Source organism: Desmodus rotundus, chromosome 6, assembly GCF_022682495.2.
Source record: "Desmodus rotundus isolate HL8 chromosome 6, HLdesRot8A.1, whole genome shotgun sequence".
NCBI lineage: Eukaryota > Metazoa > Chordata > Mammalia > Chiroptera > Phyllostomidae > Desmodus > Desmodus rotundus.
The window spans coordinates 103,676,516-103,700,859 of record NC_071392.1 but is presented as its reverse complement, the minus strand read 5'-3'; the positions used below and the strand labels follow the sequence as shown (position 1 = coordinate 103,700,859).

The window sequence follows — 24,344 nt, the reverse complement described above, 5'->3', positions numbered from 1 at the left end:
CTTCCTTTCCCTCCAGGGGATTAATTTCTGCAGACATTAAGTCAGATGCAAGCGAGTCCATTTGTCTCCCTTCTCTTCCCCTCTTTTCCTCACAGCGTGTGTTCGTGTGGGACTTGGATGAGACGATAATTATTTTTCACTCCTTACTCACGGGGACTTTTGCATCCAGATACGGGAAGGTAAGAGTCCATTTGTCTCTCTTTTTTTTCCCCCAGCAAGATTGTCTGTCCAGCTGATTTGTCCTGGGAATTGTGGGGGCAGTTTATGAGGCAGCCTCTCTAACAAAAGCTGCCCCTCTGGGGTGGTTGGAGAAAGCCTATGGAATTTTCCCTTGACATGTGAAAATTTCATTAGCTTCCTTTTCTGTTGTCTGCCATGCCTTTTCTTCCAACACGTGAAGCCCTCAATGACCACTCAATAGGATATAAGCTCATAGTCGTTGGCTGTCTCCCTTCGAAGAGGACCAGGGTACACTGCAACCCAAACCACTAATCCTAGCTTTAAAAAAAAAAAAAAAAGAGGAGGTGAAGTCTTTTTCTTCTTCCCTGTTGTTTATCTTAGTGTCTCTAGCAGATGAATTTAATTTTCCTTCCGTTTTCCGAGACGAGGGGGAGGCATTTTGTCAGCTCCAGCGTGGAACTTAGCAACAGCTTTGCAAATGTGTCATCAACAAATTATGTTGGGGAACCATCCAGTTAGCATTCTGGGCAAATGTCATTGGCTGATTGGTGGTGAATGGAAGAAACATTGAAACCACCTGAATAATGCAAAAATGGACCCAACTGCTAAAACTTGAATCTTGCCCATTCTTTGCATTCATCCTGCGGGCTTCCCAACAAACCACATGTGGATGCTCCAGATGTCTGCCATCTCTTCGGGGAGACAGGTGGGGGTGGAGGGTGCTTCAGAGGACTGGTGAGTTTACCATCTCATGTGAGGTGAGTGACCTGTTGGCAGCTGCTTCCACGCCTGGGTAGGAACCTTGAGACTCACCAGCGCCTGGAAAATATTTCTGTTTCTGTTTAGAGACCAGGAATATGATTTGACATCACCTCATGGCTTTTCCAGCTGCTTGTGTTTTTTTATGGGAGTTATAACAAGCTGGATGTGCAATTAGCAAGATAGATTTATCGTCTGCCATTATGTTGTAAAGAATATAAAAATGGTGTTTGTGGTGCAGAAATCTCTTACGGTGTAGGAATGCTGTTAATATGTCTAGCAGTGCCTGCGGGAAACCCAGTGTTTTTGGACTATGCACAGGTGAGGTCAGGGATGGCAGAGTCAAGAGCTGCAGAAAACACCCAAGAGTGAAGTTGGCCACCATCGGGAGAAGTTGGGCCGTGACAAAGGGGCTACTGCATTGAATTGCTCTCTAGGTCTGGGTGTTCTCCGGTGTTCCTGGCTACTCTGATCAGTCCCCTTCCCTGAAAAACATTCCCTCACTCTTCTTGCCCTTAGAGATGGCCCACTCTGAAGTTCTCTGCAGTCAGTTCTCGTGACTGTGTAGGGCTTTGCCACCTTCAGGATACTGGTGATTCTTGTGTAGGTCTCACTGCCAGCCCTTAACCCAAATTGTGGGCTCTCTCAAGACAGCGAAAAAGCCCAGAGCTGCTTTCTGAACCCCTTGCCACCTGGTCCACACGATTCCTCATTGCCAGCCACCTCTCTCCAACCCTAATACCTTAGCCCACCCCCTCCACTTGGTCTCGTCTCCCAGCTTCTACTCTTGCCCTTTACGGCCCCCTTCAGAGAGCTCATCCTGAAACACAAGCCTGGTCCTGTCACTCCCCTCCTGAAACCATCTGTGGTCCCCCCCCAGTGACAAACCCTGACCCCAGCCTCCAGTGCCCATGGTGAACTGGCTCTTGCCCCACTCTCCAGCCCTGTTTTCTCCTACTCGTTCTGAGTTGCTTTCCGTCCTTGAACCTGCCATGTTCTCTCCCATGTCTGCTGGGCTTCTTCCAGAAGCAGAGCCTCACATGAGTGAGTGCAGCTAGTTCACTTGGGTGGAGATTCCAAGAAGCCCCTGATGCGGAGTGGGAAAATGAGACAGGAAAGGGGAGGCAGCCAGTGCAGGTACTGCTGTGGGTAACTGGGGCTCAGTCCCACCGGGGACCCCCAGAGACCGTAAACACCTCAGAATTGACCCACCCACGGAGTGAAGGTGCTGGGATATTTATTTTCAGATTCCCTTCCGTCGTGGGTTGAGGGCTTCTCCCAGGGTTTCACCTCCCTGCGCTTCTGGCCTTTCCCAGGAAAGCTCTAGCAAAGGGAATCACAGGTGCCAACAGTAGAAAGCCTCTGTACGTATAGGAATTGTTGGCAGTTGAGGGGACATGGGGGAGACGCACATTGGAAGCCTCTGCATATCTAGAATGTTCTAGAAAGTTCTTTCACAAGGTCAAATCTTATGTATCTTTTCAGTTCCTCCAAGAGGACTTTCCTAACCACTCCCCTCCATCTAAATTGCATCTCTCCCCGTACCTGTATTTTGCATTTGTAATTATTGTCTTTCTCCCTCCTAGGACGTAGGTACTATGAGGGCAGGGACCACGAACATTTTTCTCAACCCTCCAAGTACAGTGCATGGGCCAGAATTGCTCAATAAATACTGTTGTATGAATGATGCGGGACGGTTCTCCAGAATGAAGGCTGCATCACGACAGGCGCTCTTTTTCCTGTTTGTTTATTGCTCTATCCCCAGTGCACAGAACAGTGCCCCCCACATAGCAGCCATCAAATAAATATTTGTTAAATGAAGGAAGGAAGGAAGGAAAATAGTGTCAAAACAAAAAATTTCTAACTAATGGCCACTGGCCAAATTCAGCCGGCAGGCATTTTTTGTTTGCCTCTAGAGTGCTTCAAAAAAAATGTGCATTTGTCGCCAGCATTTAAAAATCAGGAGGTCGCACAGACAAAAACAATCTAGATCTCTAGCTCTTCTTGAGAAATTAGGAAGTCCGACAAGACCGCGTTCCCAAGAGGCAGCAGTCAGCAGGACTGAGTAGCAGCTGCCCTGTTAGCAGGCCGTCCACTCTTCATCCCATCCGCAGCCCCCGCCTGGCCCATTTAACTTGTTTATGGGGCCCTGCTGGCCCCATTGGGATCCGAATTTCAACATTCTTCCTAGGATTACAGAACCACAGAGTGTCAGAGCTAGAAGGCCCTAGGAGACCATTCTGCCCAATGAGGCTCCATAGTACATAAGGGGAAACTGAGGATCAGAGAGAGTAAGACCACCCAGGACAGAAGGAGAGTCAGACCTCAGGCTCACTTGCTTTCTGTGTTCTCCCAGGATGGACAAGGAAAGCAGAGGTGAGAAGCTCTTGGAGCCCCCAGGTGTCCTAGGCCAACATCATTACTCTTCTAGAATTTTCCACTCCTTCCTCCATCTCTCTCTTAGGTGAGGAATGAGTATTTTTAATTTACTAAATCCAACAACCCTTGGAGAGATTCAGAATAACTGCAGCTTCAACAAGATGGAATACAGTCGTACCTCGGTACTTGTCAGCTTCACATCTCATCAAACCCTGTACTCGCCACATTTTGATGAGAAAAATATGTTTCAGCACATGGCACTTGCTCGGGACTCGTCACACTTGCTAGGACTTGTGTGAGTCACGGTCCTGCCCCGCAAGAGAAAATGCTTCATTGTCTGGCATGGTCGATTTCAGCACTCGTCACGAGTTCCAGAACGAATTAATGACAAGTACCAAGGTACAGGTACCCCTGTATTTCCCTCGCCTAGCAGTCCAGGTGTAGCAGTCACGCTGGTAAGGGTGCTACTCGGCCCCAGAGAACCTCTGCCTTACTCTCTGCCATCCCTGGAGCATTGCCCTCATCGCCACGATAAACCATGGCTCACTCCTATGTCTGCTTTCCAGCCAGTTAGAAGAGGGAGCGGGAAAAGGGGAGTTCACACCTCTCCCTTCATTCTATTCTTATTTTCTGTCCCTTTCTCTAAGTGCCAGACCCAGACATTGCACATATCATTTCCACTCACATCCCATTAGCTGGAACTGGATCATATGGCCACATCTAGCTGCAAAGGAGTCTGGGAAATGTGGTCTAGTCACATGCCCTAATAAAATTCAGAGACTATTATTCTCGGAGAGAGAAAGGAAGAATGGATATTGGAGGACAGCTAGCAGTTTCTAGCACAAACTACCATGTAATAAGAGGGAGAACATTGAAAGAAAAATACTGTGGAAAAATAAAACTAGTTCTGTGTAGAAGTTCTGTTCAATTGGATTTGTGGGTCTGAAGCTCCAAAGACAAGTCTGGGTTACAGCTCTGAACTTGACAGTCAGAGAAATGTAGAAGATGTAACGGAGCAGGAGAGTGCGGGTAGTTTTGCAGTAGAGTAACGAGAACCCATTTTGCTGACGGAATAGCTGAGTCACAAGGAGGTTGTGTAGTCAGATTATTCATAACAGAGCTAAAATATATGGCCTTGACTTTTGGCCCATAGCTCTTTCTCCTCCTGCTTTTCCAGTAGCTGCAGCCATGTGGAGCTTATAATTAATGCCTAATATCAGGCAGGACTCTCAGTTTGAAGCATGGAGTCTTTAAGCTACAATGGAAACTTACTGGCTCCCAAGAAATTAAAGCCCCAGGGGTATGTGGAATGCAGGTTGGGCTGGACCCCAGAGCTCAAGCAGTATTCTCAGAGCTTGGTGTCTCTGCACCCCTCAGCCAACTTTCTTCCTATAGTGACTCCCTCTCGGCAATCCCAACTAAGAAAAGGAGACCTTCCACTTCCCAAAATTCCAGCACAACCCCAGGTCTGAATCTCACTGGCCCAAACTGAGTCAGATACCCTCCGTACACCAACCTCTGTGGCTCTGGTTGGCCAGCCGAGATCAGGGCCCACGCCAGGTGTGCATGGAGTAGAAAATCAGGCCAGCTCAATCCCAACCAAGTAGACGGGGTAGGGAGGGAATGGTCCCCACAGGAAGCTGAAGTGCACTTTCCAGAAGAGGGGAGGACTGTGGAGGCCCAGAATTGGCTCCAAAGGCCAAGACCCACCCCACCCCCCCGCACCTCCACGCCAGGGAACAGCAGCCGCTTGCTTGTGGCCGTTGCGCTGAGCACTGTACCAGAAGCAGAAATCATCCCAACGGTGGTCCCAGCCAAAGGGGCAACTCACTGTTTAGGGAAATAAGACCAACAGACCTAAAACAATTAAGGGATGATTTAAAACAGAGTGTTTGAGTTTTAAAACAGAAACTGGGCTCCCTTCCTGTTCCCAGTCAGAGCATGTGCCACTCCAGGCTGTCACCTCTCCACTTCCTTTCCATTTCTCCCTGCTCCCCCCACCCTCCCTCAGAGCCAGGGCTTCCCTTTGGTGTAGGTACCTTCCCGAGGGCTGTGGGTCCATTAGAAACTCCTTGGAGAGCTGGAGCAGCCAGCAATTGCCACCTCCTTCCCAACCTCTCCTCCTGCCGCCCTGTCCTTGAACTCTGTTTTCCAGCTGAGGTCAGGCAAATGCGAAGTGGTCAGGAGTCTCTGCCTGTGGCCAGGAAGGGGTTCTAAAAGGGATTAATCTGCGGTCTTCCGGGGGTTCACAGTGGGTCAGCCCAGGCTCCTTCTTTGTAATTCGCCTCCCAGGCAGCTCAGGACCCATTGGAAGCTCAACTCTAGGTCCAGTTGTGTGTGTGTGTGTGTGTATTTAATAACAGCTTTAGTGAGATATAATCGCACACTATAAATTTACCGTGTTAATGTATGTAATTCGGTGGTTTGTAGGATACTCAGAGTTGTGCAACCGTCACCACTAATTTTAGAACGTTTTCATCACTCAGAAAGAAACCCCAGACCAATGCACAAACACTCCCACTTCCCCCCCTACAGCCCCTGACAACCACTAATCCACTTTCGCTCTCTGTACATTTACCTCTTCTGAACGTTTCTTATCATTGAGTCACACAATACACGGTCTTTGTGTCCGGCTTCTTTTACTTAGCATGATGTTTTCAGTGGTCATCCGTGTCCCAGTACTTTTTTCCATTGAGGGCCAGCTGCTTTTCCGTCGCACTGCGTGTTGTCTCGCCGTTCACCCGTTGTTGGACAGTTGGGCTGCCACCACCGTTGGCTCGTGGGGATAGTGCCGCTGCGAACGCCTGTGGTCGGGTGTTCGCGTGGACACACGTTTTCAGCGCTCTGGGGTATACACTCGAACCTAGGAGCGGCACGGCTCGGTTACGTGGCAGCCCGCCGTTTAGCGGTTTGAGGACCTTCCAGAGTAGTCACGCCGTTTTACATTCCCGGTGTGTGAGGGCTCCGGTTTCTCCACGTCCTCGCCATCGCTTGTTACTGTCTGTCTCTGTGGTCGCGGGCCTCTTAACGGATGGAAAGTGGGATCTCATTGTGATTCTGATGTGTATTTCCCTCATTAATGACTGATTCTGCTGACTGACTAATGAGGTTTCCGTGTGCTTATTGGCCATTCATAGTATCTTCTTTAGAGAAATAGCTACAATATACAATCCTTTGCCCATTTTTTAATTTTATTTGTCTTTTTATTGTTGAGTCATAAGAGTTCTTTGTATATTCTGGATACGAGTTTATGATCAAATAAGTGATTTGCAAATATTTTCTCTCATTCTAAAGCATGTCTTTTCACTCTATTTACAGTGTCCTTTGAAATATATGAAGTATTGCAGGGGGAAGGGGTTGAAATTAAATTTAAGGGAAGGTGACCAGGAAAGGAGGCCTCACAGAGATGGTGAATTTTTAGTAAAGACTTGAAGGAAGTGGAGGAACAGATATGTGGTGGAGGAGCAAAGGAACAGCAAGTGCAAAGGCCCTGAGGCAGAAGTTTGCCAGGTGGATTTGAAGGACAAAAGGAAGCTAGTGCGGCTGGAACAGAGCAAGCAAAAGGGAGAGTAGTATTTCAACTGGCCTTTGCTCTCAAGTGGGAGCCTTGGAGGTTTGGAGCAGAGGAAGAACAGGGTCTGAGTTATATTTTTAAAGAATCCTTCTGGCTGTCCCCCTGGGAAGAGCAGACTAGAGAAGGGCAAGGCTGGAAGCAGAGAGGCCAGCGAGGAGACTGCTGCACCAGTCCAGCTGGTGGATGATGGACATTCGGAACGAGTGGTAGAGAAGTGTAGCAGTGTGCATACATTCTGAAGGCAGAACCAGCCACAGATGTAACGTGAGTCCTTGTCCTCACCCCGGGGCTACAGAGATGTCCTGTCTTCTGTCCGAGGTCTGCCTCTGAATGGGCCTATCTCTCCTCCCTCTATTGCCAACTAGCAAATTCCTGTTGTTGGACAAATACTCCCACTTTTTGCATGTTCACTGCATGCCAAGTACTCTGCTATGAACGTTCTTATAAGGTGGACCTCAAATGCAGACGCCGAGTTATTCTTACTCTTCGTCCACACAAGGCCCCTTTCTCGTTTCACGTAGGTACAGATGTGTGTCTCCTTGTGAACCCACTTCCCCCTTCCCGTGGTTTAATGTGTAGCTTTTTGTTCGTTTTCCTATAAAACATGTGTTGCTTTGGTGGGCCTTCATGTCTTACGTGTGCCGATGGCGTTGTTGAAACACCCCATGCTGCTTGCTTTTCTCCGTCTGCACTGTGGTTCTAGGTAGATCCTTCCACACTGCGCATGTCCAACTCCACGGCCCTAGCCCAGTGGCTGTCAGTGGGAGGCGACTTTGCCCCACAGGGACATTTGGCAGTGTCCTAAACATTTTTGGCTGTCCCCTCTGAGGGAATGCCAGGAGCACCTAGTGGGTGGAGGCTGGGTGTGCTGCTAAATGTCCTGCAGCACAGAGGTGGGCCCCACAGAGAGTGGCCCGGCCCCGCGTGTCCACAGTGCTGCTGTTGAGAAACCCTGCATCTAACCACTGCCCGGATCCCAGAGGTCCATGTCTTCCTTATCCCCGGCCCCCACGGGGAGGACATCAGCCTCCTCCAACTGCCCCCCAGCACAAACAGCTGTGTGACGAGCATCCTTAATGGACTGCTCCTTCTCTCTCATTGAATTCCCGCTACAAACCTGTAAGGCATGGCTGCTCCTATCCTACCCATTTCTGGAGAAACTGAGGCTCAGAGAGGTGGAGCGATTGAGCCAGGGCCACCCAGCTCACAGGGAATGAAAGCTGGGATGTGGCCCACTGCCCTTAACTCTGTCCCTAAGCGGCGCCCCCAGGATTCACATGAATGTCCTCAGGGTAGAAATTAAGCGCCACTGGAATGGCTCCCCTGCTTGGCTGTGGTCCCCAAGAGCACAGGGACTGAGTCTGATGTGTTCCTAGCTTCGTGCCCTGGCAGCTGGCAGTACCTGGCACATCCACTTGACAAATATTTGTTGAACAAACAAGTAAATAAATAGCTTGTGGGTAGGGACTTGTCAGCACGTGTGGTTGCAAGCACTGCAGAAATGAGATTTGAGGGAACAAATATCCACATTTATGACAAGACAGGGGCCTGCCCGCATCTCTCCAGAGCTGGGATGCTGGGAGGCAGCCTGACCCAGCCTCACACGGAGCTGGGCCCACCTCGGGGCCTCAGCAGAGGCTATGGAGTGTTGGGCAAGTGGCTCCTTGAGGCTTGGGGCCAGGGACACTTTAGCAGGTGGGGACCTGGGATGGAGCCAGGTGGCCCTCATCACCTGCCTGAGCAGAACCCTCTCCAGGGCCCCCTTCCACATCAGCCACACTTTTAAAGGGTGGTGCTCTGTGCGGTCTGAAAGATGAGCGGTCTCAAACCGGCAGTCCGGGGCCAGGTTTGGCTGGAAGGCAGGTGTAGCTGGTTCCCCTGGCACTTCCTTAAGTTCTACATTGATGGCTAATATTTTTAAATCTGAATATTTTACATCAGAATCTAGATATCTCAACTTCTCTTGGGAAATGAGGAGGTCTAGCAACACCAGGCCTGAATTTTCAAAGAGTGAGGACCCTTCGATAGGACGTGTCCCTCCGGGTCACCTTAACCCCCTCCCTTCCTGGGTGGAGTTTTCCACATACCACCCAGGCAGGGGGATCGCGGCGCCATTTCGCTCGCGTGTGGTGCAGCCCTCGCCCCCGGAGACATTTACGTCTGCGACCCACCCCCTGCGGAGGCCGGCTTGTGCCCAGAGCGGGGGGACGCGAAGCGGAGATTACTGGTCCCCGCGCCCCGGGCCCTCTGTGTGGGCTCTGGGACATGAGGGCTCCTGGCCCCCTCCAACCAGACTCCAGGCTCCGCCAGATGTTTCCAAACCGTGCCCTTGGGGTCCTCCCCAGAGGCGGGCTCGTTACTTCCCAAAGACCGTCTGTCTTGGGAATCTGTATTCACAGCTGAGGGTCCTGCTCACTCAGTGTGGTCTCAATCCCTGCTGCCACCGCCGCCGCTTCCGACAAATAGAGGGGAGGCAGCAACACTCATCCCGTGTCACCTGCTCAGAGAAGCCCCTCCAACCTTCCCGACCAGGTCCGCACGCCCGATGGAGGCTCGCAGCTCCAGGGGCTCAGCTCGCACAGCTGCAAGTGTTCACTTCCCGGTGTGATTATTTGACTGTAGACTAGCAGCGTCCTCCTCGTGATTAAAAGGCTGGGGTTGAATTTTCACTTAGCGTCATTCAGGCCGCACCTTTATCCCTGAAGCCTCCCTGTTTCCATAGGCGTGATGGCTGGGAACCTGTGACACCCTGGGATGTTTTCACAGTCTCCCACGTGCCACCCAGGAGGACAGAGCCCCAGTTGCCCACAGCAGTGACCTACTCATGGGCCCATCCTTGTTGACTCTCTGCCCTTACTTCCATGCTCTGCCGCTAATGCTTCCCAGAGTCACCTCGCAGGTAAACTGCTTATCCCTGAATCCTAGGCTGGGGGTCTGCTTCGGGGAGACCCAGACTAAGGCATCAAAGGGGTCTGAATGCTCAGAGTTCATGGTCAGTTCTTATCAGAACAGAAACTCCTCACTGCCAGACCCCCGTTGTAACACAAGCCCTCCTGGCTACCTGCCGTATGGTCCTCGTCTCAGGTCCCATCACACAGGTACTGAACTGGAATGGACACTTAAACTTGACCTCCAGATGACTCCTTCACACACTAATCTGTGAAGCAAGATGTAAGCCACGAATTCACCTAGTGACAGCTTTTCTCGTGGATCCACCAAGCCTCTCTGTGAACCTAGAAGGGGTTGGGTAGGGAGAGCCCGGCCAGATCTCGGCTCCCGTGCCCCCGTGGAAACCGCTCCTCGGCGGCGTTATTACTCGATTCCGGCTCGGATTGATTCCGGCTCGGATTCCGGAATCCAGTCCCCAGCGCGGTGCCATCAGGATTCAATCAGATCCCGTCGGCGACACACGGCATGGCCAGTCCGTTACTGCTCTACAAACTGAGAAGAAATAAAAAACCCCAGTTTTATGACCCCACAGTTAAAAACTATTTGTAGAAGTTGCTAAGGTTCAAATCAAAAGTGCCCTCTCTGGAGGACTATTAGTTAATTTAGAGAACCACTGATTCTTTCCTTTTCTTTCTTTTCCACCCCTACCCCGCCCCCTGCCCCCCGCCCCCCCGGGCTGTCCACCTTGAGATGCAGCTCTCTGCCGTTCAGACATCTAGAGCTTTCCATCCTTTGACAAAACACAAGCCAAAGTGCTTAAGGACATCTGTTTATTTTATTTCTTTAATGAGAAAACCTCCCCATTCCTCCGTTCCTCCGGGCTCAGCTGTGTTTATTTACATTGTGTTAGCCGTGTGAGGCTGGCCCCGTGGAAGTCGGAGGCCCGCCCGGGCCCTCCCTCGCAGCGGCCTCCAGATCTGAAACGGAGTCGGCTCTGCCCAAGGAAAACAGAGTCCTTGGAACTCTATAAAATAGATTTTCAAAATAAATACTGCCTAATTCACTCAGTAGATGTGGATTAAGTCAAGATGAATACAATTTGGAAAGGATTTTCTGAGGAAGTCGGAGATTTCTTTCCCCCACTGGGGGTTAAACCTTGTATTTAAATCCTCGCTGCCCCCACCACCCCCAGCTCTCTTTTCAGTTAAGCAAAAGGTATTTAGTCTTTGTGGCTAATAAAGAAATGATGGCTTCGATCCGCCTTCTCCAGCACTGATTATTTGCTTTGTCGGACTAGGGCCGGTGACTTCACTCGTCCCTCCATCCACCCAGCGAGGGCGAGAGGCAGACATCTGCAGTTGTCATTCTTGTGGGGATGGCTGAGCAGGAGGCTGGAAGCTTGGAGAAATGTCCTAGCAGTGAATGACAGTTCCCAGGGCCGCTGGCTGTGGGGAGTGGGACCCTTTGTAGGTTTAATCCCCTGTAATAGCCCTTCCCTGAGCCAGGGGGCCTCCTTGCCAAGAGCCTCTGCTTACACATTTTAGAGCATTAAAGGATTATTTCCAACATAAAATATATTTTAGAGATGGCATGGGGTTGTCAGAAAAGTGCTCATTAGCAGAGTATTCCTTTGAAGCCCCGTGCTCTCCGCTGCTTGGGGAGACCTCGCAGGATCACTCAACTTCGGCCGAGAGTTTGGGGCTAGTTCAGACTCCTCGTTTTCCACCCACAAATCTAACAGATGCCAGCTGCTTCCCCGGACTCCTTTTGCCAACTTTTTTGTCCCCCTTTGCTAGCCCCACCTTTCAATGAATGCCGAAGGGCGTCTGAAAAAATAATAATAATACGAGGGATTTAAATCTCCAATGCAAAACCCTACAACAAATTGTCTTTGGGGTAGAGTGAGCTCTTTTGTCTTCTGTAAATATAGGGGTTGCTGCTCACAATGATAAGTGGTGAAAAAAAATCCCAGACACCCTGCAGACCGAAATAATAGGGACCGTTTTACTTTACGCTTAACTAGCAGGTTGAGAACCTGTACTTTTTTACCGTGCCTATTCCCCAACAATGGGGCTCCGAGATCACTGGAAATCCCATCGGTGATGAGGGTGTCGCTCCATGAATGGCAGCAAGGTGTCAAGGCAGTTGTATTGGAGGTTGCCTTTGACAGGGAAATAGGAGGTCTCCCCCCACCATGCCTGCTTCCCACACTTCTTCTGTGAATTAGTGAACTTGTGGACCTTTCTTATGGCAGAGGGGGATAAGCTCCCATGCAAGCTCCTCTGATGGGACTGAACTCAAAGTAGAAATATTCAGTAGAAGAGTCTTTTGGGGAAAGTCCGTCCATGGATGAATGGATAAATACATCATAGGATATTCATACAATGGAATTTTTTCAGCCACAAAAAGGCATGAAGTTCTAGTCCATGCTACAACATGGACAGACCCTAAAAACATTATGCCAAGAGAAAAAAAACAGACAGGAAAGGCCATACATAGTGCGATTCTATTTATACGTACCGTCCAGAATAGGTCAATCCGTAGAGATAGATTGGGGACCAACTGCCTCGTGGGTGTGGAGTTTCTTTGTGAGCTGGTGACAGTATTTTGGAACTAGATAGAGGTTTGCTCATCTGTAAAATTGGAAGAACCGCTTCTGCCCCACTGACCTCAAAAGACCAGCCTGGTTTCCCAAAGGGCCTTGTGGGCGCTGCAGAAGGAACACAGACTTCCTGGAGCTGGTAAAAGGTGAACATTTTTTACTTGAAAAATTTTTGGGTTTTTTTTTTTTTTTAATACTCTCTTCACCTGGTTTTGGTGGCAGGAAAATACTGGCCTTATAAAATGAGTTGTGAAGTGTTGCCTCCTCTTTTATTTTCTGGCAGAGATGGTGGAGAATTGGTGCTAATTCGCCTTGAAACGTTTGGTAGAATTCTCCAGTGAAACCATCTGAGCCTGGAGATCAGGTTTTGGGAGGTTTTTAACTATGAGTTCCATTTCTTTAATACTTGCAGCTATTTCATCCTGGGTGAGTTTTTAGTAGTTTGTGGTTTTTTGAGGAATAGGTCCATTTCATCCATTGCCATATTTGTGTGTCTAGATCTTAAAAAAAAAGGTATTTACTTTTACAGTGACTTTCAGTTAGTAGCTTATACTGTATTTTGCTATGTAAAATGCACTCCCGTGTACCCACGTTTCTGGCCCAAACTTTCAGGAAAAAAATCTTTTATTTTAATTTTTTAATTCAGTTTTTATTTCATTATATTTAGAAACAAAACTGATTATCATATTCCAGGGTATTATTTTGCATACAGATATCATCACTGCTTGTCTACAGTTACACTTTTAACATATAAGCATAAATAAAAGAATGAAAAACATTTATATAGATACAGAATTAGTACTACCCATGTATAATGTGCATCCTTATTTTTCCCTCAAAAATTTGAGCAAAAAGTGCTCATTGTACATGACAATATACGGTAACCCACACCCAGAAACCTTTGATTATACGGATAAAAACTGTACATCTCTCCCCACATGTATGGCACTGGGTCGTGAGTCATCTCCTTGGTCCTCAAGACAAAACTACGAGGCACACGCGGTGACCATCACTCAACCCACAAGGACATTGAGGCCCTGCCCAAGATGACCCAGCTAGTGAGTGGCAGAGAGGGGAACAGACCCAGCACTGCTGAGGCGATTCTAAGTCCCTCGGCCCCCCGGGCTGACCACAGCCAATCACCAGGCCCCCAGGTTTCCCGGCCAACCTCCAACTTTCGGTCCGACCCCAGTCTCTCCCCGTGCCAGACATCACACTTCAGCATTCTTCTCAAACACACCAAGTATTTTCCTGCCTCGGGGCCTTTGCACTGGCTGTCCTCTCTGTCTTGTGGTCCCGTGGCTGGCTCCTTTGTTCCATTTGGGTCTTTAATGTCACCTCCGCAGAGAGGACGTCCCCAACCACCCTCTCCAAGAGCCCTCTACAAAACACATAGACACAGACACACTCCATCTGCCTCGCTCGCTCTCGCCGCTCCAGCACATCCTCACGTTTCACTTTCTTCAGAACACTTGTCACCGTCTGAAATGAACTGCGTCCTAGTGCTTTGTGGCCCGCCCCCTCCAGCAGACTGTGAGCTCCACACGGGAAGGGACTTGCGGTGTCCGAGAGCAAGGAGCCAGTGGGCATAATGATCTACACCAGGAGTCGGCCAGATCTGGCCCACCAGCTGTTTTTTTTAAATAGTTTTATTGGCACACGGCCATGCCCATTCATTTACACATTGTCTCTGGCTACTTTTACACGACGACAGCAGAATTGGGTAGTTGTGACAGAGATCGTATGGGCCACAGAGCCTGGGATATTTGCTACCTGACCCCTTATGGAGAAGTTCACCCCCTCTGGTCTAGAGTAGGGGCTCTGGAGCCAGACTGCTCAGGTTCAAAGCCAGCTCCACTCCCTACCCATGTGACCTCGGGCAAGTCATTTCGCCTCCCTGTGCCTCGGTGTCTACCTCCTACCTCCGTAGCATGCGAGTAACGGCAGTTACTCACCTCGCAGGGTGGGCGGGGGAGGGCTAACTCAGCTAGTATGTGGGAAGTGCTAGAACTGCGTGTGATGCGCGGTACACAGCTTCTGCAGACGAAACTAATAAAATGTAATACCAAATAATAATGAATTAATAAACAGACAGTTGTCTTTTAAAGAACTGCATCTTTACAAGCATGTTGCTCATTGTGAAGAATGTCCCCTCTATGGAAGGTACGCTGAAGCGTCACCACTGCTAATAATAATAATAATAACAGCAAGTGGAAGACTCACGGCGTTGACGAGGGGTGTTGGTGCTGCCCAGCCGCAGCGGGCACTTGCTGAGAGGCAGGCTCTGTTCTAGGCACTTGGTATGAACTTCTGTGAACTCCCCACGCTGAGATGCCCGTCGGTCCTGGACATGGTGTGGGGTGCTCAGCTCATCAGGGTCTGTCTGGAACTTTCATTTTTTAAGCGCTCAGAGTCTCAAGGGCCCCCTCAGGTGGGGCTCACCAGGACAGTGGGCCCCTACTCCACGTTCACAGCTCCACTTAGCTATTTATTTTGGGGGGGCTTTTTGTCTTTAAACCTATATCCTAGGAAAATGCTTTAAAAGCTGCTAGATACCTCCGGCTGAAAGAACATTTTCAAAGGATAAAAAAATCTAAGAGATTGCGTTGTTGGGTAAAGTGCCCGAAGAGGAACCGGTGTAGACGTCTTCCTTTGTCCTCTTCAGTCTGAGCGTGATTTGATCATTTGTGGTCCTCTCGACTCTTTTGTGATTCCGTACGACAGGTTTGTCTTACAGCTCTTTCGAGAAAATTCTTATTAGTACCAATAGGCCCATTTGCTGAGCTAAGAAGGTCTTTTCTGATTCCTGTGTTCTCCTGTGAAACCGCCAAAGAAACCAGGTCGCTTTTTTTTTTTAACTTTACTGTTCAAACATGCGAAACAGCCTATTTTTTCCTTACAACCATCATTTTCTTGTCTTCCTCTTTTAAACAAGCTGACCTGTTTTCCAGGAGTTTCCAAGTAATTAAACCCAATTAAAACCATTAAATTCTCTCTTTTAATGACAACTTTATTATTAAAAGCTAACCACAAGGAGGAGATTTCACTGGCAAAGCCCTGCATTGTATGTTAATCCACCCCTAACCTCTGGCTGACACTTCCAAGAGATAAACCCGGCAGAATAGTGGGGCTGGTTTAATGAATAGCTTTAATTAATACTTTTCTTCCTTGTGGCAGAGTAATTATTTGTTCAGCTTGTAAACAGCTACTTGGCAGTGATTTTTTTTTTAAAGACCCAGTTGGCTCGCAGGGTGTGATGGCTTTGGTTGGTTTTGTGTGTTTGTGTTTGTTCTTTAAAAGAGAGGGGACAGGGAGAGGTTCCAGACTAGGCGCAGAAGCCCATTGTCCTGAAGTTTGGGATGTCAGCGTGATCACAGAAGACAAGCCAGGCAAAGGCAGGTGGCAGGCTGCCTGCGTTTGTGAGCTGTCTCCAGCGTGGGCAAGCCTGCCCTTGGCAGCAAACGCCTACAAGCCCAGACAGGGTCCCCTCCGGGACACAAGCCTGGCTCACGGCAGTCTGGGTGCTGAGCTGATACGGAAGGGCTAGATAGGAAAATGCCAGGCCGAGCTCCGACCCGGCAGTAATCCCCTACCTCGCCTTCCGGGGGTACCTGAGGAAGACAGCCAAGTGCAAGTGCTGTGTGTGGCCAGTGAGCCCCCAGGGTCATTCTGCGGATAAGGACTCACCCTGCAGGACTGCGTGCTCTGAACCCACCACTCATCTCAGGAGCTTTCCATGACATACCAGCTCCTGTCTTCTCCCCATCACATCAGGGGGCGAATGCTACAGTTACCCACACTGCACGGACGAGGAACCGGGCACCGCGACTGGCCCCGAGTCGCATAGCTCCTAACAGGAAGGGCAGAGCCCAGTTTGCAGACGGGCGTCCGGCTGCCGCAGTGGTGCTGGACTACTTACTGAGTCTCACTCACTGCCCTTTGAGACAAGACATGAGACAAGAGAACAGCATCTTCCACAAGCTGGTTATAAGGTTAATTTTTTTTTTAATTTAGCTCATCACTTACAAAGCCAATTTCATTAACAAGGTTGCCCACTCCACAAGTACCAAGTTGATTGACACTAAGGACCAAGCCACTTCATGATTTTAAAGTCATTCAGAGCAGAGGTTTTCCCGGGGGGGTGGGGGGGGGAGGTAATTTCACCTCCCAGACACACGTGGCAATGTCCAGGGACTTTCTCAGTTGTCACAGCTGGGTGACGGGTGCTGCTGGCATCTAGTGGGCGGAGGCCAGGGCTGCAGCTAAACATCCCACCGTGCACAGGACAGCCCCACGCCAAGGACAGACCTGTCTCTGAACGTCATCTGTGCTGAGGCTGAAAAGCCCTGATTCGTGGAATGTTCACATTTTTCACTCTAGAGACATTTTGCAAACACACGGAAGCAATGCTAATGAACCCACCAATCAGACCCAGTAAAGAACTGGGCTGAACCACTTCTTTCAACATCACTAATTATCTTAGTGATTTCACTGTTCACCAGGCCCTGGACGTGTTGCAGGAACACATCCAAGGAGCTGACCATCCTCACCCAGACATCGGCTCTGGGTGAACCTGCCGGCACGTGACTGCCTAACAACCACTTCCCGTTCCCAAACAGCCACCTCTGCTGGTTACATAAGCCTCCTTCAGAAAAGCCCCGTGAGACGCACAAAGCAGGGTTAACTGAGTTCATCCTCCAAGAAGCTCTGTCTGAGGGAACTGTTCAGGAATCTCCAGATGTCTCTTTGGAGCCACCAGGCCTGGGAGCATGCCGAGACGTGTCGGAGCAGGAAAGATGAGCAAACAGTCTGGTCCGGGAGGGCTCACGCCCGGGACAGGGTCTCCTCAGAGGCCTGGGACCGGAAGTGAGCCTAACTCACAGGATGTCAGAATCGAAACATCTCAGGGTAAAGACTGGGCTTTCCTGTCCTCACCTCGGAGCCCTGACTGTGGCATTGCACCGGAAACAGCCCTGATAGGGGTGAAGCAGACCTGGAGGTGGCTCACATTAGGCCACTGTGAGAACGCAACAGCATTTACTGAGTGTTTCTTGCTTTTTGGTTGGTTTCTTGGTTGATTGGTTGGTTGGTTGGTTAGATTTTGTCTGAACGTTTGCTTTGGAAACATTGCATTTAATACCATTAATGGACCTAGAGAGGCCCTGAAGTTGGTTACTAAAATGGGTCTCCCCACATCCTACCTCTTTTTGACTCCCATGTGACAGCACCCTAAAAAGTCTCAGGGTCCCATAAGTGGGGGGAGAGGCCGGGGAGCAAAGAAGGGATTTGGAGCCCTCCAGGGCCAGCTACAGGGATCCGGTTTCCAGTCTCAGCCAAGGTGTCTGGTTCCCGTGGAGCCATTTCTGGTGTTGGGGGAGGGGAGGGGAACAGCGAGAAGTGGGGATTTAACAAGGGAACTTGGCTTTTCCATCTCAAGTCCAGGAAATGAAAGGCACAAAAGCTCAGAGGCAATAGGGGCCTCCTTTTATCCTCCCGGAAGCCCTGCAGTGATTAGAAAGGAAAGCCAGGCTGAGACCCTGGGAGAGAACGGGGGCTGATTGTCACATGGCAGCTGCTTGTCATTTCTTCCCACGCTGGAAGTGTAACTCCATTAACAGGCCCGTTTATTTCATTAACAGTAGACATGGACAGTTCTAGATCGGGCGTGTATTTTTTTTTAAACCTGACAATAATCTGTCTTAAGCGTCTTTTCCCTAATAAAGTACTTGATTTGATGTTATTCGTTCCTATAAACACATTCAGCAAGAACAATGGTGAAGATTTGGGGGGTCCTTTGGCAGATAATCCTGGGTTTGAACCCCAGCTCTGCCACTTATTAGCAGTGTGACCTTGGACAAGTCCCCTCATTGCTTTGAGTCTTGATTGATCTGTGAAATAGGGAAAATATATTTTGAAGAGGACTTGTAGTAACGTACGTAAGGCTCACACATTTATATATCCATGTTTAAAGAATATTTAACTGAGTACTAGGCTGTGCCCCAGGTGCTAGGGGCACGGCGGTAGCTCCCGTGGAGCTTGCCTTCCGGTTGCGGTAGAGGCACAGAAGTCCTAAGCAGACAAGGTTACTTCAGATCATGATGAATGCTGTTAAAAACTTCAACAGGACAACAGGATGTGGAGTGAGTAGAGGGTTGACATCGGGGCTGCTCTAGAATGGATGGTCAGAGAAGCCCTTTCTGGCACTGAAAGTGGGGACTGCATGTCACAAAGGAGCCAGCTCGAATGTGCCTGGGGACAGGGAATTCTGGGCAGAGGAACCAGCGAGGGCCAAGGCCCTGAGGCAGGAGCGAGTTGGGCATGTTCAAGGAGCAGAGAGGTGGGCAGGAGCAGAGAAGTAAATAGTGCAAGCATGCTGGCTCTGCCCAGAGGCCATGGCAAGCGAATGGGATTTAAAGGAGGAGGGACAGCTCTGATTTTTGCTAAGGTGCTGACCCTGTCCCAAGGCCACCATCAGGGGTCCAACCTTTTGGCATCTCGGGGCCACACTGGAAGAAGAAGAGTTGTCTTGGGCCACATGTTAACTACCCAAACACGAACGAAAACGGATGAGGAAAAAAAGGTTTTAAGTAAATTTACGACTTTAAAAGTCATAAATTGACTGTGTTGGGCTGCATTCACAGCCATCTGGGCCATGGGTTGGACACCCATGGGACCTGCAAGACTCGGAAAACCTGCTATACTCACAGTCACAGTTGATCACAAGGAAAGCACACAGATTAGGGCCAGCAAAGGGAAAAGGCGCATGGGACGAAGTCCTGGAGAAACCAGGTGTTTCTCCAACCTTCCAGGCGTCCTCTCCCAGTGGGGCTCCCACACTCCAGGTGATTCGTCCTGCACTGGGGGTGTGACAGTCCCTGGGAAGTGTTGCCACCCAGGGGCGTTCGCCCGAGCTTTGATGCCCAGGGTCTTACTGGGGTCGGTGGTACAGGCGTGTGTGCCTTTGGGACTGACCGGAGCTATTCAGGTGCCAGCCCCCCAGGACAAAACAGGCGCTCCCCATAAATCACATGGTTGACATGAACTGTCTGAGCAACTGGTGGGATTGCGTGGCCTCGGGGCTCAGAGCTCATCCACCAGGAGCCAGCCAAGGGACAGTCTTGAAGACAGACCTTTCTTAGGAATGAGCAGGGTTTGAGCAACCCAGGCCTGCTGAGTTAACCCTTTCCTGCACAGACAGGGACCCCCAGTGACATCAACTAAATGGCTCAGCTCAAGTGGGGACCACCAGGTGCCATAGAGGTCTGGTGCATTTGGGTGTTCCATAGGGGACCCTTGCCCTGTAGTCATGCGGCTGAGCCATGGAAGGCAGACACACCCTCCAAGTGGAGAAGCCAGAATAGGCATCATGGCTTAACCAGAGGATTATGGATTCTGGAGTCAGACCAGACCTGAGTTCTAGTCCCAGTACCACCTCTTACAAGTGACCGAGTGCAAGTCACATAGTAGTAACAGTAACAGTCATAGCAATGTAAATAGCAATATAAAACACACACACACACTCCAACTGAAATAGAAGTTCATCATTACCACGTATGTTGTATTCTGACATTTTGTCATCTATTCTAGGAATCAGAAAACTTTTTTATAAAGGGATGATAAATATTTTAGGCTAGGCTCTGTAGTGACCCTTAACTCTGCCATTGTGACTCAGAAGCAGTTATAAACATATGTGAATAAATGGGTATGGCTGTGTTTCAATAAAACTTTATTTGAAAATACAGGCTGTGGACCATAGTTTACTGACCCCTGGATTCTCTTGTATTTCCTCCATTCGTTTTTTCTTTTTAATGCTGGTTATTAACATAAACTTTCACTAAAGGGATTATTACCCGCACTTTGAAAAACTCATTTAATCTTTATAATAGCCCTGTGAGGTAAGTAACCTCATTACACAGAGGCTAACTAACTTGGACAGGGTCATCTAGCCGGTAAGAGGTGGAAGCTGCCATATAATCAGTCTGGCTCAGAGCCCACCTTTTCAACCTATACGCCAAAGCACTCAGTAAAGGTTGGCTATTGTTATATTATTATTGTTATTGTTACTCATTCAGCTGCAGAAGAACCCAAAAGACCACCGTCATAGAAGCCAATTTCAGGATGAATTTGGGGTATGCCTGTCTTTGTTCAAAGGGTTGTGATGCTGAATAGTATTTGGATCTCACTTCTTGGAATTAAACACCCTTCAGAGCCATCTATTATCAAAAACTTGGAAAACTCAGAAAAGGGAATTCTTTAATGGACAAATAGAGTTGTGGGTCATTAAAACAACTTTTGGTTAAAAATAAAAAACAACTTGGACATTTTTGTAATGAAAACAGTTGCCCCTTAACCTGTCGGGATTGGGGAGTAGACCTCTAGGGATACAGCTTCTGCTGGGGAGCTTGTAAAGCTGGGGGTGGTAGAGACCCTTGAGAGAAAACGACTGCTCTCATCTTAATTAACCTGACCGACTTTTGCATCCAGGGTTTCAAACCTCCAAGAACCCACGTGCCATTTTCTTCCTTCATTTGTGACATCAGGTTAATTTTGTTTTTAGAAAGATTTTCTTGTTTTCGCTCCTACCCTCTCCCCTCCATCCAGAAAATACAACCACACATCACAAGATAACTTACTAATCCACAAGGCAGACGTGAGAATGGTCCATATGGTGAAAGTCCCTGCCATCTCCTCTAATTAGGAGAACTTCACCAAGAATGCATAATAATTAGGTTACCAAGCTGCAGTCAGGTCCCCAGCATCTGCCTGGGATCAGGGGAGGGGGTGTCCAATGCTTCGAGCCTCATAAGTGAATGTGTGCTTAGCCCACCTCCCTGTCCTCAAAACCAAATGAACCCTGAGAAATCTGTAGAACATTAGGGCACGCTGAAAAAACCCTGCAGTGCCCTAGTCTGATTGGCCCCTTCCCTGGGAGAGAACCACCCACGAACTCTCCAAGATGACATTCCATCCACCCCAACCCCACCAGCCCCCAGCACAGCCCTTCGGCGGACAAATTACAAATTGAAGCCTGTTTTGGAAAAACTCCCTTTTCTCGGTTCTCCATTCTGGTTTAAATTGATCATTTCTTAAAAGCAAATCTGTTTCTGCTGTTGCTTGTTTAGGAAATTAACCACTGATTTTTTTTGTTCTTTGCTCCAAAGAGCATGTAATGATGAAGAAAATGGTTTTCATGTGAGATGGAACCCTCCTCGTGTGGGTGTTCCGGCTGGGTTTACAGAAACAGGTTCTCCGCTTAAGGGTGTGAGAGAGTGGATTGGGGGGATTTTGCCAATGACCAGCGCTGGCGGCGCTGGCTGCAAGACAGGCCGGTGTACACGCACACTCTCTCACGTCATCCTCACGGCATTGTAACGTGGTAGAGGGATCAGAGTGGGCTTGAGTGGGTCGGTGACCTTTTATTAGCTAAGGAACATGGTGTGAAGGTTCCCGTATTTTAGGCTTTATTTCACTGGGTGGCATGCTGGGTCAGGAAGAGGGTCTTTGCCCTCAAAGCTGCACAGGGTGTCTGAAGCCCGCTGACCAGGGTGGTATGTTGGTGGGGGTATATTAGGGATGTAGTCAGCAGGCAGCTCACAATGAAACCGATGGCTTTTGTCTTGCCCTTACTCCAGCTGTATTTCATATTAATTAATGCTGAGTCTCCACCAATTTTTTTTTTCTTAGTTTCTCAGTCTTTGCAAGCCTGGAAAAGTATTTTCTACTTGGATAATGTGACCTGTCCCAGCATAACACTCTGCGTTACTTAACTCCCGGGACACTTGTGCTTTTCTTGGGCTCTTCCAGACTTTTCTGCCTCTGGACAGTTAGCTTTTATCGAGTGCCTTCGATGGAGTCCCACCTCCACGGGTCAAAACAGTCTGCTGAGTAACATGCAAGCAGATTTTAGGAAAACCAGAAATAACAAGAATGCTCGAGGAATACATAGGTATTCTAAGGGTTCTCCTCAGAAACATTTGGGTGCCTTTGAATTTTTGTTTTAATTCTTCAACATACAATAAATAGTTGATCCCTTCCTTTTATAAAATTTTAGTGTGTTCTAGATCATGCTGATTTACTTGATCATCCTAACTGCTAATTCCTGTCCCCACCCCCTCCCTGCCGGCTGGACGTAATTATCGTTCTGACTCCAGGTATATCCTTTCAGATACTTAGAAATACATAAGCGTCCATGGAAAATCGGCAGGAACATTTTATGTGTCTCTAATATGTGGCACGAGCTCTCGAGGTCTAGTGTATGGTAATGACACGCAGTCTATAACTTTCAGAAGATTGCTGCTTTCACTCTACGTTTTCTGGTGTGTCCATGTTAATAATACATGAAAGCCGGCTTCATTTCTTTCAACGGAATTTGGTTTTCCATTGTTGAATAGACTACTCTATTTTATTTCTCTAATCACCTCTGGCTAGATAGCTAAATCGTTTGCCAGTCTTTTCCTATTTACAAACAGTTCTGAGATGAACATCTTTTTACTTGTCCCTTGCTCACATGGGTGGTTTTTTCCTAGGATAGGTAATGAGAAGTGGAATTACTGAGAATGTTTTATTTTTAATTTAGTTTTTAATGCAAGACAATTATGCTTATAGTTAAAACTCAGCTAGTCCTCCAAAAGGAAGTATAATGAAAAACAGCAGTCTTTCTGCCCAGAGGTGACAACTTTGAAGTCTTGCTGATTCTTTTGGCATTTACCTCCAAATTTCTAAGTAACCTACCTATGTTACCACTTCTTGATCTTTTTTTTTTTTTTCCCTATTTAGGTGTGTTCTCTGGCTTCCCAGACCAGAAGCCAAGAATTCAGCTCTTTTTTCAATCCTTGCCCCATCACACGCTTGCAAGCTTTCTCGTCACGCCCTCCCCATATCAATAAATGATCGTTTCTGCCCTATCAGCATCGGGTATTTGCCTTCTTAACACCCTGTAAGATATGTTTTCAGGATAAGCCATTTTGGGTACAATAATTACTTTCCCTGTTTGTGCGCTGGCCTGGGAGTTGACATTTTTCTAAGCAAATCCTTTCCTCAGATGAGTCTGAATAGCAGCTTTTTCTTGCTTCTTGTCCAGCATTTCGGTCACCAGTGGTTGGTGCGCAGACCACCTGGCCTAAAAGGAATGTGCCATTATGCGGAGGTGAAATGGTTGGGGTGTGAGAAATGCGTGAAAACACCCCCAAAACCTTTTCCCAGGTCACACAACGATTCCCTCCTTGGCCCTGAAAAGTTTGTTTTCCTCATTTTGTCTTCACTTTTCACTGAGTGCGCTACCCTGCAACATCCGGCCAGGGCTCCGAGGGCGGAGCATTGGCTGCGGGGCCTGATGAGGTGTTTCGCCTACTGGCTGCGTTTCTGGGCTTCATTCTCTACTCTGCGTGCGTGTGTGTGTGTGTGTGGGGGGGGGGGTGTGGGTGTGGGTGTGTGGCTGAGATCGCCGGCTACATTTTTTTTTGTAGGGGTCAAGAAGGGTTGATGTCGTTGATTATTTATTTTTATAATAGAAGGAATACAGCCTTCCGGTAAAAATCAGGAAGCGAGGTATACAGAGTGCCAGTACAGGGGTCTCACTGCCTCTCCCCCGCCCCCCACCCCTTCTAGACCTCCTGGAAAGCAGTGCCACCCTAGAATCAGATCTTCTGGGTTCAAATCCCAGCACTTCCTAGCCAGGTGACCTTGAGCAGGGTACCTAACCTTTGTGAGCCTCCGTTTTCTCATCTATAACATGAGAAAATCATAGTACTCACTTCCAACAGCTTTGCCTGAATTAAATGTTAATACTTATAAAGTGGCACAGAGAAAACATGCAGTAGATATTAACCAGGAATATTACTAAGTGTTGTATATCCTTTTAGACCAGTGGTTCTTAACCTTGGCTGTGCATCAAAACCACGTGGCAGAGCTTTAAACATTCCTGATTCCCCAACCCCATCCTTAGCAATTCTGATTTTACAG

The 24,344-nt window shown here is 48.6% G+C and overlaps 1 protein-coding gene across 6 annotated transcripts in view; it reads left to right on the top strand.

Annotated features, from left to right (window-relative positions):
- The window catches only part of EYA2 (EYA transcriptional coactivator and phosphatase 2), a 205,769-nt gene that overhangs the window by 150,138 nt on the left and 31,287 nt on the right, over positions 1–24,344 (top strand). For all 6 annotated transcript variants that reach the window (XM_053927001.2, XM_053927002.2, XM_053926999.2 and 3 more), the window contains one exon: positions 96–179. In XM_053927001.2, the coding sequence (XP_053782976.1) occupies positions 96–179 (84 nt within the window). The remainder of the gene's footprint in view (positions 1–95; positions 180–24,344) is intronic.